This window comes from Sinohyriopsis cumingii, chromosome 12 (assembly GCF_028554795.1).
Source record: "Sinohyriopsis cumingii isolate HCF-2022 chromosome 12, ASM2855479v2, whole genome shotgun sequence".
Classification (NCBI taxonomy): Eukaryota; Metazoa; Mollusca; class Bivalvia; order Unionida; family Unionidae; genus Sinohyriopsis; species Sinohyriopsis cumingii.
In genome coordinates this window covers 22,939,052-22,952,390 of record NC_142972.1, presented here as the reverse complement: position 1 = coordinate 22,952,390, position 13,339 = coordinate 22,939,052, and the positions used below count along the sequence as shown (strand labels likewise).

General features: G+C 35.5%; 1 protein-coding gene across 3 annotated transcripts in view; it reads left to right on the top strand.

Annotated features, from left to right (window-relative positions):
* The window catches only part of LOC149786100 (uncharacterized), a 36,849-nt gene extending 31,049 nt beyond the window's left edge, over positions 1-5,800 (top strand). For all 3 annotated transcript variants that reach the window (XM_089976412.1, XM_089976411.1, XM_089976413.1), the window contains 2 exons: positions 4,483-4,792; positions 5,389-5,800. In XM_089976412.1, the coding sequence (XP_089832538.1) occupies positions 4,483-4,792; positions 5,389-5,612 (534 nt within the window). In that variant the 3' untranslated portion in view covers positions 5,613-5,800. The remainder of the gene's footprint in view (positions 1-4,482; positions 4,793-5,388) is intronic.
* Positions 5,801-13,339: the final 7,539 nt, after the last annotated feature.

Genomic DNA, 13,339 nt, shown 5'->3' with positions numbered 1-13,339 from the left:
AAAAGCCTCCTGACATTTTTCCGAACAGTGAATATTGGTCTTCTTACTTAACAAATTGGTCAGGGTTCAGCAATCATGGAAATATTTTAGCAAAATTTCTTCCGATAATAACTAGTCAAACCCAAACTAGCATCAGTTGCTTCTGACTGATAGGCACAAGGAACTCAGAAATAGCCTTAACCTTAGCTTCTGTAGGTTTTATTTTACCTTGTCTCACAAAGCTAGCAAAAATACGGCAAATTTGTTTGCTCAAGTTAATCCACAGATTTGCTTCACTAAGCCTTTCGAAAGACTTTCGGATAGTTTCCATGTAGTTTTTCAGGTGTCGTTGTAGATGGTGACGTCATCGATGTAAAAGTCACAATGTCCTATACCAAAAGTTGTCATATTCATCAAACTTTTGAAAGAACTTGGAGAACCCTTCATCCCAAATGGCATTACTGATGTACTGGTGAAGTCCGTCTGGAGTCACGAATGCTGAAATTTCCTTTGCTCTTTCTCAAGTGGAATTTGCCACCAAAACCCTTAACAAAGTTTCTACGAAAGTCATAGTTTTGATATTCCATAAAGGATTAGCTCTGGAAATCTTGTGGACGCATACATAATCGTCAACAAGCATCAGTTGCCTAACTTGGTCTTAGGCAAAGGGCCGACACAGTCTACCGTTTTTCTACTACATGGTTCGTCACGCGCATGAGTGGGTGACAGGTGAGCTTTGGATATCTTCTGATTGGGTTTACCTACCATTTGACTAGTATGAAATTATGTATGAAATTTAGAAACATCACTTTTAATTTTTGGTGAATAAGAATTATTTAAGAGCTTGTAATAAGTCTTATTTACTCAAAAATGACAAGGACAACAGCATTTCATGGGCTTGTGCTTGACGAAGAATTTCCTGTAGATACAATATAGAAACGATAATTTGATAGCTCACGGACCACTCGTCTACAAACCCACATTCTATTCCCTGTGTTAGAACACTTTCACAAGAAGAAGACTTCTTATAAAAGAGCAAATTACTTACTAAGAAAATACTCTGATAAGCTCCTGTGTCTCTTAATATCTTGATAGGAATTGTCTTATCTAAAACACCAACAAGTGACAAAGAACCCTTTGACATGAATGGTTCATAATGTTCGTAGCAATATCAGACTGAGGTATGCAAGCTCCAACAGCTGTATTTCTTTCATTACATGATTGTAATCTTGACATCTTAGAAGAGCTTTTGTGACTGCTCTGTTATAAGTATGATGCCTATTCTTCACCCTATATAAATCAGAAATAACATGCCCTTTCCTCTTACAATAAGTCCGCGTGGAGAGCGATAAGGCTTTCTGGTCTGTCTTATCTAGAATTCTTCACATTTATATCAGTTTGAAACTTGTAAGTACTCAAGCGAGACTGAAATGGTTTCTTCACAAGAACCTGTTGCGGGGAAGATTTATTTACAAATGGAACCCTGTGAATCAAAACATTATTATCAGCCCTACTAGCCTTCTCTAAAGTTTCAACCTCTTTCTCGTCAGTGTAAGTTCTCTTGCCACTGCTGACACAATTCTTGAACTCTTCAATCTTTACGAGTTGTTTAAGATTATCATGATCTTTGTCAACCTTCTTGGCTGCATCATCTATTAAACAATCGTTCTTTTGCCATGCAAATTCAAGATGAGTAGTTTCTTTTCTACAATTTTTAAAGTTTTGACAATACGGCTCACGCACTATTTCATAAGCCTTCAAGACATATTCTTTCATCATAGCATAATCAACTATTTCATAAGCCTTCAAGACATATTCTTTGATCATAGCATAATCAACTATTTCATAAGCCTTCAAGACATATTCTTTGATCATAGCATAATCAACTATTTCATAAGCCTTCAAGACATATTCTTTGATCATAGCATAATCAACTGTTTTTCAGAACAGAGTGAAGTAAAGACATCACTAGCGTTACTGGTAAACACACTTTGCAATAATGAAGTCCAAAAATATTTCGACCATAGCGATTTATCATCAGTTTTCTGAAACTAAGAAAATATTTATCTACCTCCTTTTCTCTTAAAGGGATGACCAGTCTGATATGTTTGGTAAGATCAAAATAAGAACCAGTATATTCATGAAAGTGCCCTTTACAGGCCAGGTCCAATTCCTTTCCTTTGAACTCCCTTTTTATATCTGTCTTGCATCTCCCTATCTTTATTTCTCCTCCACAGTCTCTTGCATTTGCATTTGGTCTTCCCGAATTTCCCTCTCTCCTCCTTTCTTTATTTCATCTCTCTTTCCTCCTTTCTTTCTTGCATTTGTACTTTCAGTTGCAATGCTTCTTTCAGCAACTGGCTTTTTCTCTCATACTTTTGCATTTGTAGCTCATGCTGAAGCTGAAATCTTTTTAACTCTATTTCCGTCTGCATTTCCAAACTTCTAAACGAACCATACGTAGTCTTCTTTATCAAACTATGAATACTTTTACCAAAAACGTTCTGGTTCACCAAATAACGCATCAAGATGTTCTTGACCTGTTTCGTCAAAGAAGTCTTCGCTTCAGCAAGATCTTAGTACCTAGTAAGCAAGCTCATAATGGTTGGCAAGTTCAAGTAACTAAAGTGATTCTAAAGTGATTATGTACTAACGTGCTAGCACCAACGAAAAATCAGTTCTAAGTCCAAAGGATTTAACTTCAAGTAAATTTCACGAAAGTAGAATATCACAAAAGTGCTTGAATAGTTTCACATAATCGAACAGGTACTGTCTCGTTCCACTATGCTAGTCAAACGAACTAAGTATAAACACCGGCGTATTACTGTAGAATCATAACGTTGTGCTTTAACTCTCAAATATTGTCTCTACGTGCGCACAAAATCAACACAACTTTAATCTCAGAAAAGATTCTCTAACATTTAAATAATTTTACTGAGAAATACTTAACAGTCATGTTTTTACATTCTCTGATTATTGAGAAAGTCAACAACTTGGGCGTGCATGATATCTTTCTTGACGAATATAGTCCTAGTATCACGTGATGTTTTCGTGACTTCCATTCAAACTAATACGTGGTATAATTTGACAGAAATAATTGTTGACTTTATCAATGGGCCATGGTTTATGAATAGAATTTTACGCGTATTGTACATGTACTTTTACCATAATACAATATTTAAAAATAAATGTAATAAACCCAAATGACTTAAATAAAACTGTATTAAAAATTAATAGATAGTACATATATCCGTAACAACTGGATTTTAATATTGCATCTATTCACGGAAGAAACTCAGACTGGTTACATATTTTAAATTTCATCTCATTTACAGGATATTAATTAAACGCAAACCGACGGCAAAAAGATATTTAAAGCTTATTGTATATGCTCGCGTGGTAGCTTGCGACCAAGCCAAGGATGATAACCTTTCTGGCTAATTACTTTATGGCACAACAACACAAGTTGGTTATTTAGTACCGAATCGATTGGAGTAAAGTGCATTGCCCAAGGACACAACACAGTAGCTGACCTAGGCTGGTCTGATAATAGGATTCGAACCCGCATCCATTGGATCGCAAGTCCAGCAAGCTAACCACTAATCCACTAACAGTGATGATTGTTCCATATCATCTGAGTCCGTGACGAATATTGATTAGGAGCTAGCAGTGATGACTGATCCATGTAATCAGAGTTTGTGACGGAGATTGAATAGGAAACTAAGACGTGAAGGGTTTCTTCCCTACGATCATGATTATTGGTGTTTTGTCATCATGTTGATATGGGTGTAGATGATTTCCATAGGATGATACGTTTAGTTAATAAAACAGGATTCTGAACGCTTTTTGCCGTAATAACACAGCGTGTAATTAAACCGTCGTTGTGTGTGTGTAGATTTACTATTTATTTACACTACATTTTTAATCATAGAATACAAGTGTGTACCATCCTTTGCTAATAAATAAACGTGACCTAATAAGCTGCCAAATCATTGGTAATGATGCTAGTAAAGTAATACATGCATCGTTATAGCAATTAAGCCTAATTGTCAAATCCCAGGTCCGAATAAAATAATGACTTGGTAGTTTGCTATGTTTTCCATTGTTATCTCTTGTAAATACATTTTATCTCTTTGAAGTCAGGTTTTTGTTCTTTCACTAATCATATACACCACGGTACTTCGGTCACAAAACTAAATGACAATATTTTACCAGTTTGTGAATTATTGTTAGAATATGCAGAACGCATGACCATTGGAAAAGATATATGATCTGTAGTCACCGTATCGGTATCTGAGGATAGGTTTGAATTGCGCCGACAAGATATCAGTGACTTTGTGATTACGTAATACTCCACGCATTGCCAGTGACAGTATGGGTTGGCAGTCTAATGGTGTAGGCATACATAAGATTTTTACCAGCATGTGACTATTTTTTTAAAACAATTATTAGGTAAATGTATTTTTCTTATCACTTGTTTGATTTTTGTTGCTTTATTAATAGAATTCATCTGCCTGCTCAACACCCAAACACAGTGGGTCTGCCAGAAATGAACTGTGCATAGTTTTGGTAAAAAGAGGAAGCAGTTTGTATCAGACATTCTTGGACACCATTTTAAAGAGTTTCGATGACATCCGGGTGGTAGTTAGACCATATCACAATGTAACGTCACAAGAAGATCTACGTTACCTGCCTAACGTCCGTCTTTACTTTGTCCTTATTGATGCCGAAACTACACACAACCATGGCAACGGAACAGAGAAAGAGAAAGACCTCGAAATAATGACTGTGAAGGCAGTTAAATCAAAGCCAGGTAACATGGCATTGGGATATTTTCCTTTAGTTGATGCACATACTTATGACTTCATTTTTAACCCATACATAAGTGGCACTCTTTCTTGTCCTTTCAATTATCATATCATTTTATAAATAAATTTCCTTATACGAGGTCTGTTGAAAGATCAGTTTTGATAAGTTTTGTTTTGTTGTTTAGTCCAATAACGGGACCAGAAGGAGGCCATTTAGTTTTTGTTTGATATTGAATCCCTCAGAATTATATAAATTACAACGTAATTATAAGATGATACGCTTCACGCTTTTAATTTCTTACAACTATTTTTAGACTATTATAAAAAGACAAATAGATGGTATTTGTGGTTAAATACCATTTTGCTTATTATTGTGTACAGCGGTATGTCCATACGTGTAATTCTATTGCCACGATTTAGATTTTCGCTTTACAGTGGTGTCACTCATTAGGACACCACCACCCCCCACTCAGCTTAAGAGTTCTATCAACTTGAGTAAAACATAATGTTTTTAGAAATTTGTTTTGAATGCTGCAAACATCCTGCAAAAATATCATGTTATTGACGAGCAACACAAAATCTTCTTTCTTTTTTTCTTCAGGACACAGTGTGGTGATTATTGCTAATGATGAGGGTTCTAAAAAATTGACTGCTCATAGCATGTACAACACATCCATTCGTCTCGTGAAAAACAACGAGATTTTGCACGCACTTGCAGCTGATGGCCGCCTCTTTAGTATCTGGCAGGAAATGACGTCTCATCAGATGAGTCATCTGAGAAGAGTCATAAAAACTGTTCTAAGTACCAAACCCACGCTCAGATGATAAACTGATAAGGAAGTGCACTTTTGTTTGTTATCTCGTAAAATTCAGTAACTTTTATACACGGGCATCTAACTGACGAGCTTGCAACACACCATGGAACGCGTTGATGTAGTTATAAGGAACAAGAATTCATATTTCAGATACATGTACTCAAGTCGAAGCCAAATAAACCCAGTTCTTTATTCATCTATTTGAGTGACTGTTATGCTTTGTACTCAAACAGTGCATTATTTAAAATGCGACCATACAATATAATGTTTAAGAAGCAGACGACATGTTTTACCTTCTTGCACCAAATTTCAGATATGTTTAGCATACAATGTACATTGTTGCTACAAAACTTGGCTTGCTTGTAAGGCACCGATGTTTTAAATTGATTTTAAATGGTCTCAGCGGAACTCTCTCCTTGAACAGAGAAATCTAAATAAACCAGTTGTAACTGGAGGCATGTCTATGTAAATAAATGTGACAGACACGGATTGCTTGTACGTATGTGCAAAAGGAAAGCATGTCCATATATATAAATGTGGCTAGTTCTAGTTGCATTTGAACATATGTATACATATGTGTACGAATAGCATAAAATAAATTTTATATGCATTGGTCAAAATTACAGAATGATGGCGAGATATTAGAAAAGAAACATGATTAAGGAAATTTGTGTGACATGTACTTGTCCGAATGGAGTTTTGGTGTATGATTGTGTAAGTTATTATGATACATGTGAAAACAATTAAATAACTCATTTGTGATTCATCATGACCAAGTTGCATACAAATATCTTGCTAAATTGTCTTCTTTCATGGTTGTTTCTAACATATGATTGTACCTTCGTTCATCTAGAATGGTATTGTTTTAATTACTAATAATACTGATTAGGAATGTCATCGAAATCAGTAGACACAACACTATCAGGGGGTCGCTCGTATCGCACAGAGATCGTACAAAAAGTGTTGGCAGTACTAGAAGGAATAACTCAAAAGTTTGGAGACAGCCTATAAAATGCTAGCAGTAGCCAGACCTACATCAGAAAACAGCATACCTCGGAAAACAAAATCGCAGAGAAAGGGCTTTGAGATCTAATTCCACGGGATGTGGTTTAATCCCAGTAGAAAATATCAGTCAGAAACGCCATGAAAAAGGCCGTGGAAAAGACAAATAATAATAATAATAATAATAATAATAATGTAGATAAATTCCACGTATTGCCTTCCACGCCACATAATTCCAATTCCTAACCCGTTACTTAATTTTGCCAGTAGTGTGTAGTGATCATCAACATAAGCGCAGCTGTAAAATTTAATAACGATTCCTGCAACAGTTTAAGGTAAATGCAACACTTAACGCTATCTGATGACAACACTAACAGCAGGAACAATTACACCAGTTAGGAAAGACAAAATTCAGCCTTCTGTTGCATGTGATTTGAAAACGAGACAAAAAAGGCGTCGCCTGTCGTATTCATATCTTGCATCATGGCTTAATTTGATGACAATGTAGAAGTGATAAACGCAGTGATGGACATAATTCATCTTAGTTGATGATCCAGTCGTTGGTCAAATTAGATGATAATATACAAGTAATAATTCCAATGATTGACATATTAATCTAAGATGATAATTCAATCGTTGGCTTAGAATTCATGACAGTAGCACCCACTAATGTACACCAAGGTCTGCAAAATGCATGCAAGCGGGCAGGGCATCACTAAATACCATCATCTAAGAAGTCTCTCCTCCCCCGTTTGTTGAACAGAAGATATCATCAAATTGTTTAATCACAACACTGATATAGTAAGAACCACGATTGTTGATTGCTATAACTCATTAGTGGAGTAAGAACCTTGTTAATGCGGACTCCTTAGTGAAGTAAGAACCTTGTTGATGCGGACTCTTTGGAGAAACAGAAATAGTTCACATGCACTGGAGTTTGGATAAACAAATATAAATTTATAATTTAACTATTACATCATCACTATCATAGCTAATCGGAAACCGTTAGTTGGCTCATTCGAAGCGATGATTGACTCAGTTTAAATCCCTTGAGCACCGTCTCTGTTGGTGAATCAAACCGTATGTTAAAATATGGATTGTATCGTGTGGTGAGGATAAAACAATTGCACACACGCACGCACGCACGCACACACACACACACATATACATACATACATACATACCGTCCAGTTGTCAACGGTGCACCACATTTTTTCGGACGGCCTTGCAGCGCTTTATCAACAATGACAAATTCTCTTTGTTCGTTTGTCCCCAAAAAAATTGTACAAATAACATTCACTGAATTTTTCGATGCCGTCATTTTGTATATCCTAATAAGGACAATCAATAACTTAACCAAAACAAAGTGTCGCGCGTGGTTGACAAAATGTCTTTAATAAAACTGGCAAGGACAAAAAATACGTGTTTCCGGTCAGCCAACGGTCCCTGTTTTTCATTGCCGACCCTAGCACTTTTTCCCTCATCCCCCCCCCCCCCGACCTACCTACCCTAATTTCAAAACCAGCGAAGAAAAAAATAACATTTTTTAGCCTAACGATTACTTAAACTTCGGTCGTTTGAGGACTATAACAACAACTCGTTCTAGATGTTCTCGAAATTTGGTACTGTCATGTTTACCCTGACCCAGAGTAGCCCAGTTTGAAACATGTATAATCAAGGTAATTCTGACGGGTCATTGTTTGATGTCGAACATTGCCGAAGGCTAGCACTAATCCGTTACGTAAGATTGTTGTGGCTAGAATAGAAGAACCGGACATCGGAGTTGCAAAGTCACAGACAGCCAATTATCACCTAGGTGTCGAAATGTTTCCAAGATCAAAAGAAATTGCCTGAAGAAGTGGGAGTGTCCTAACTTCTTTCCCCTGCAAACAGACAGACAGGTTGAACTGGCCGCTAAGACGATTGGACAGGGGCACAGCGCCACCCAATCAGAATCGAGATGGGGGGAGACCTTGATTTGGGTAGAATGATATCCCTGCGTTTTCCGGCAAAAGTTAGTTCGCTGAGAGAAATTACCCAGAGAAGAGGTTAGCGTAACTCCGAATAGCCATTCGTTATTGGCGGGAAAATCTTAGAGCGGGAAATTCTAAGTACAGAAAGCTTCAAAAGGAAGCTTTGAGGGACAGACCAGTTAAAGTTTGGTCCCGTTGTCTCGGATAGAGAGACGGAGGAAAGGAGGGAAGGAGAAGAAGGTGGAGTGAAGTCTGGGAGCGGAACTGGAGGAGATAATAGAGAGGGAAAGGAGAAGAAAGGAGAAGTTGAAGTCTGGAGCGAAGTTGGAGGAGGAGATAGTAGAGAGAGAAACAGAGACAAAGAAGGAGTTAGAGGAACGGAAAGAAGAAAGAATCAGCGGGAAGAAATAGATGAGTAGATGCAAGGACAGGGGGAAAATGGAACTCACACTGTAAATCACGGGATGAATTAGGCTGTCACTTGGTCGAGGGAAAGACGAGTGATTGGAAGTTATCGTTTTTAAATTATCACATTTATTAAATTGTTATTGATTGAATTTCATCTTCGTGTTCTCTATAATTTAACCGTCGGCATTGCTGACTGGGGGCTCAGAGCTGTAAATCTACATCATCACTAATTTAACTTTCTAACCTAACGAGCCAGGGTGGAACTTTCAATTTAATTTAATTAAATTATATTGGGAGAACCCCACCCCAATACGACAGAACGTCACAGGTACATATATCCAGGTCACGTGCTACATGTTCCTTTTGCAGGAATGTTTTTCTCTCACTATGAACATATTTGATTTTGCCACAGGAGAAAGTTTGTAAATTTACCAGATCATTAACATTGATGTTTCTTGACCATAACATAAAAACTGTTTGATATATTCATTATTTTAGTACACTAGTCTTGTGGTGCCTTTTACTAGAAAAACATTGCCTCAAATAAAGTTGACGTTGCCATGGAAATAAGATTAAAATGTTACTACTGTATTGGATCTTTTCCGGAGCTTAACTAAACTACTGTTTAAAATATCCCCTTGAAACTTGCTGCATTCTAGACCTGTGTTATTGAGAACTTTTTTATGTCAATATTTTAAATATATTCCCTAGGAAATAAATTGCAAGCTATCCAAATTAGAAAATATCCAGTGTGTAACTCAAGGAACTTGTGTAATATACATTTGTAATTTTTATTTAAAAATTTGGTATACGCATCTAACACTTTCCAGTATTTTTAAGTTTGCATGCACACGTAAAAACAAAAAAATCTAATCGTTCCAAAATCTAATCGTTGTACATGTGTACATGGCATTGCTCAAAAGCCATTTGACTCTCTCTCTCTCTCTCTCTCTCTCTCTCTCTCTCTCTCTCTCTCTCTCTCTCTCTATATATATATATATATATATATATATATATATATATATATATATATATATATATATGAAACTTTGGAAACAATATCAGACTTGCGGATTACACAGAGCTTTTGCTGTGGAGAATGTCTCCCACCCCCGTCAGCATTTATTGTGTCGGCGTCCTTGTTTCTTTTAAAATATACTATAGAAAACTGTTTTACATCTGCATCAGCCGTTTTATAATTTATTACCCCGTTAGATGCTTTTATTTTTTTTTTAAATTCAATTTATTTCCATATTTCGTATGTATTTTCACTTGAACAATAATTTGTATGCCAGATTCATTTTCGTGAAAGTCAGTACCTCAGCAAAACAAAACAAAGCGAAATTTGGATATACTTCTCCTCCTCGAGCACATGCTATTGAAACTCAGTCACCGTAGTAAGAAAATATCAGCATATCTTAGAATTTAAAAAAAAAATCCTATACAGAGATTCACCATTGTATATTCGTATAAGACTTTCTTAGCTGTCATTTTTCTCAGCTATTCTGACATTTTCTTTCTATATTGACAGTTCCGAATACCAGTAGGGCAACTAGCTACTACAAGCAACAACTAACTCGTGTCAATCCATTCTTGGACCCGAATTTCAGTTAACTCCCTTGACTTCTTGTTTTCCATATTATTGACCTTACCTATTACCTTTGCTGTAACTAAAACTTCTAAAACTTCACAGAATTTTTTTTACACCCCCTCCCCCTCCAAAAAAACCCCAAGTCAACAAAACAGCATAGAATACACATAAAGTGAACAAAACGGCATAGAATAACGTTATCAACAAAATAAAACTGAATAAACATCAAGTCAACAAAACGGCATAGAGTATACGTAACGACAACAGAACGGTACGGAAAACATAACGTCAACAAAACGGCACAAATGTGCACAGGTTTAAGCAAGAGACAAAATAAAGCAAAGGGAAAGAATAACAGGAAAATAAAGCAGAAGGGAAAAATATATTTTCTGTACATTTTCTATATTAGTGTGAAGCTCTCTGGTTGTCTTCTTAGTCAGAGAGTGGGAAATCACGTAGAGGAACATTCGCTGCAGTAGATCTAAAAAGAATAGTTAAATATCGTAATATTATGCTTCAATATATTTGATGAAGAATCGAGATACAAAAATTCCTCAGACAAAACTGATAATTCATATGCAAACTAGCTCAAGTGCAAGAACGAAAATACGGGTACGCATCCGTAATGATTGGCTCTTTAAAGAAAGAAGCATAATTGGACCCGACAATTCTCACCTGCTGGCATCTGTTTAATGATCAAGGTCAAAAACAGTCAGGAGCATGAACGTAGAAGGATAGCCACTTTCAAACTCTGTTCAAATACGTTTTGTTGATTGGTTATGAAACGGTTTTTTTAAGGTTTCATTAGTTTATTATTAACATCAGCCGTATTGGACAACGTATCAGAATCATTTGTATACAGTTGAAAGTACTTTAATGCAAGTATATTTTTGGGAAAAATAAATAAATAGTGAAATGGATTTTTAAATCGATACACTTCCTCAAATGCATCACAGTTTAACGTAGAAATAAGGAGCTTAAATCTAACAACAATTCGTTCAGCATGTCTTTTGGGTCGGCAGATTCGCAATTTGAGGGCCATCAGTGAAGGCATATGTTTATCTTTAGCTGGTTTAAATAAGTAAATAAATAAATAAATAAATAAATAAGTAAATAAATCACTTGTGACAAACAAGTGTATTGTCACTATACACACTAAGGAAGACGACATGGTCTGTCTGGCGAACCTTGTTTTACAAGAATGACGCTCTACCAACTTTGTTTAATGCGCGGTTGTTTGGTAAAGGCCGATCTGGCAGACGTTAAAATTGCAGTTGGTAATAAGTTGTATGCATGTTATTTTTTAGGGTGGGTGGGTGGGTGGGTATATTATTAAAGTTCAGCACTTCTAGTCGGTATTGCAATCAAATAATGTGAGTGTTGAGATTCTCATAAAAAGTCTCAAATAAATTGATGAATAAGTTTAAGAGAAGAAGTTTTCTGGAAAAGAATTTATAAACCTGAACATATAAATATTGACCTCAGAACCGACAATCCTTTATATTAAATAGAGCATAAGTTGAATATGCTATTGAGCTTTATGTGTACTTTTTTTTATCAACCAAATTTGGAGAGACAATAAACTAAAGAACAAGATGGATGTTTAACAAGATTGTATAATTAACACTGCACAAAGATAGCTATCAGCAGCTTTTAGGTAACTTGTATGAAGATTTGCCTGAACTGATTAGGAAGACAAACATAGATCAATGTGAAAAGTAACGTGTATTTATGCTAACGAATCTGTGTTCAATACACAAAGTGATAACCTGAACAGACCTTCACATTACAATTTAGATACGTACAGTTTTGTTCGCATGATACATATCCATAAAAATCTATAAAATTAGGAAAATAAAAAATGGGTATGTATTATTGGCAGGTACAGGTAGCAGCATTGAGAGAAACTACATTCAGACTGTTAGAACAACTGAAAATGCGCGAGAAAGGCATGTTGACAAGCTAAACATATTTCATGATGATGGACTTGGCGACTAAAAACCAGAAAGAACATTTATGTTAGAAACTAACAAAATTATAAATTGTACTCATTACCGACAAATAATCATTAAAATAACGAACTCGGTACGACAAATATGCTTAAATTTTGAAATACACAAGGTAAAATGTCAGAAGACAAAATAATGCGTTACACTGAGAATTCTATTTAAAAGTTAATTAACAATCAGCATCCAATAAAAGGTTCCGTATGCTAATTGTCTTGACTTCAAAAGTATCAGAATACTTGTAAATGACTCACGGCTTAATAAACTGGCTTAGACAAAATAAGCAGCCAAACACATTCATTCCGAGCTTATCTTCTTTACATTGAATCAGCTCATTCGAGAGACAAACCAATATCATATGGAGGCATAAGATGTACTGAAGTATTTTACAATGCGTTAGGTAAGACTGTAAAACTACTGTAAGGAGAATTAATACCGAGAAACGAAAAAGAAACTGTGATGCAATAAAATTAATTCAACAAATACATACCAAATCTGTAAGAAAAAAATACTGAAATACAAAATGATTACTTAACAGGCATGTATAAAAGTCACTCACATATGGAATGCAATCGTGATTCACGTATATAAACCAAATACATATAATTATTAATTTATAACTTGTCCGCTTATTAACCAAATACATATAATTATTAATTTATAACTTGTCCGCTTATTAACCAAATACATATAATTATTAATTTATAACTTGTCCGCTTATTAACCAAATACATATAATTATTTATTTATAACTTGT